The 2,500-nt window shown below is 36.3% G+C and overlaps 1 protein-coding gene across 1 annotated transcript in view; it reads right to left on the reverse strand.

Moving 5' to 3' along the window:
* B4GALT5 (beta-1,4-galactosyltransferase 5) overlaps positions 1-2,500 on the reverse strand; it is a 147,534-nt gene that overhangs the window by 28,216 nt on the left and 116,818 nt on the right. The window contains exon 8 of the mRNA XM_053691686.1: positions 1,757-1,858. Coding sequence (XP_053547661.1) covers positions 1,757-1,858 — 102 coding nt within the window. The remainder of the gene's footprint in view (positions 1-1,756; positions 1,859-2,500) is intronic.

A 2,500-nucleotide genomic window follows, 5' to 3' on the forward strand; every position in this document is an offset into this window, starting at 1 on the left:
ACAAAATTTGTGTGGCCCAAACAGTTAAAAGTTTCCAATGTATTTCTATTATCAAGATTGCTTTGTTCTTCTGTTAGTCTCTGTTGAAAAGATATCTAGATAGGTAGTGTGCACGTCTGGAGTACTATAGGACAGGAAATAGTGCTGCCATCTAGTGCTCTTCCTAATGTATAACCTTGTTTCTGTCATACAGGGCTGCGGACACGTGCACACTCCTGGTTTACCTTCCTGCCTTTCAAAAGAAAATGTGATAATAGAAGCAAATTGGAACTTTTTTTATAATTATATGTTCTATCTGAATCATGGAAGAAAAATTTGGGGGTTTATGTCCCATTAATAAATACATATAGAGAGAGATAAGATTAGGAGGTGTGCTATTTCTGCGGGCTCAGCCCATTTAGTTGGGCATTTTCTCGAGAACAATGGATTGAGGCTTCAGTCAGCAAAATAATGATATATTCATACAAAAACATTAAGCTAAAGGAGCAATTTTGCCATACATTTTATTCTCTGCACTAATAAAGTTTTCCTAATGGTGCATTTTACATGCATTTAATTGTTTACAGTGTTGAAACCACCACCTAACTGAAAATATGCAAACAAAGGTATTATCTGTAGAAAATCTATTTAAACAGGAGACAATAGCACAAATTCATCTCCCAGTGATTAGTAGGAGAGACATTTTGGTATCTGAAATAGCAGGTTGTACTCACTGAACCCCCAGCCATAATTAGCATTTCAATACCTATTAAGCCATAGGCTTAGACCACTGGTTTTCAAACCAGCCCTCAGGCCTCCCCAACAGGCTCGATTTTCAGGATTAAAGTAAAGTCAATCCTAGCGCTGTACAAACGTTAGGATTGACTATTGAAACAAATAAAGGGGACTTTCATTCATGAATTATAAGATACTTCATGTAGAAAGCTCCTTTATTTGTTTCAATCGATCGCTGTTTTTACCTGGTACAGCAGCCCACGGCAAAAAAATGTTTTCAGCTTTAAGCCAATATCCGTACAGTAAATCCGGCTCCCATGGGCGCCAAGCCAGATTTACCACACGGCTATTGGCTAAGAGGTTTAAACGTCACCTCTTAGCAAAAAAATTATTAGCCGTGGGCTGCTGTAGCAGCTAAAAACGGCGATTGATTGAAACAAATAAAGAAGATTTCTACATGAAGTATCTTATAATTCATGAATGAAAGTCCCCTTTATTTGTTTCAATAGTCAACCCTAGCATTTGTAAAACGCTAGGATTGACTTTCACTTTAACTTGGATGAGACCAGGTTTACTAATCAGCTGATTATTTCACCTGTGCTCTAGTTCAGATATCCTCAAAATGTGGCCTGTTAGGGAGTCCTGAGGAGAGTTTTGAAAACCAGTGGTCTAGACAAAGGTAACATGAGCAGGTCTGCTTTTCCTGCTGCAGTCTCAGCCCATTATTATGGGCATGTCCTTCAGAACAACAGGTGATGGCTGAAAATTATAAATATAATGTTCTGCATTAGCTATAACAAGTCATCTAGAACACATTATGGGTGGGGGGATTATAGTGCAGCAGCCGTTTAAGGATAGATCAGTTTTATAGGACAATCCCTTTAAGCCTTAGAGTAACTTTAACACTAGAATTTTCTAACCTTTGCTCTACAGAGATAAACCATGTGAGAATTCATATTGCAAAGTGTGTCTGCCAGAGAGACTTCCCCAGCCTGCATGTACCTGTGAAACAGTTGTAGTACAGAACCATACATACACTTACCTCCCAAGAAATTGAACTTCACCTCGATGATGATGAGGAATAGATTTATACTTTCCAATATCTCCTTCTGGCCGTGTTACAGTGTACCCTGCATATTGCACCCTGAAAACAAAAATATCCAAAATGAGTGAAAGGGTCATTTCCAGACAATTTCCAAAATATGCAAGTAAAATAAGTACAATTTAAAAGGACAGGAAACCCACGGTTTGATAGAACAAACAATTTTAAACAACTTTCCAACTTACTTCTGTTATTAAATTTGCTTAATTCTCTCGTTATCCTTTGCTGAAGAAACAGCATTAGCTAATGGCAGCTAGATGAACATATCTAGTTAGCCAATCACAAGAGACAAATGTGTGCAGACACCAATCAGCATCTGAATCATGCAAGTTTAATTTTGACTTTCCTATCCCTTTAAGAAAGTATTTAAAAATATTTTTTTAAAAAATAGTTACAGAACAAACATTTTAACGTTAAAACATTATACCCCTATTTGATTCGATCTTAATAACTATTATTAACATCTATAATTTTTTAAATAGTTTTTTGGTTTTTCAACTTGCAAACCAGATAGTTAAACATGTCCCGCCAACCTCAGTCCACAAAACTACACTGAAATTTTACATTACAACAAAGACCCTCATTCCAATCCATTAGAAGTGACAATTAAATTGGTAAAATTGGCCAAGTAATATTCTCAATATATTATCAGAGGAAAGATAGGAAAACACACACTGTAAAAAA

Source organism: Bombina bombina, chromosome 1, assembly GCF_027579735.1.
Source record: "Bombina bombina isolate aBomBom1 chromosome 1, aBomBom1.pri, whole genome shotgun sequence".
Classification (NCBI taxonomy): Eukaryota; Metazoa; Chordata; class Amphibia; order Anura; family Bombinatoridae; genus Bombina; species Bombina bombina.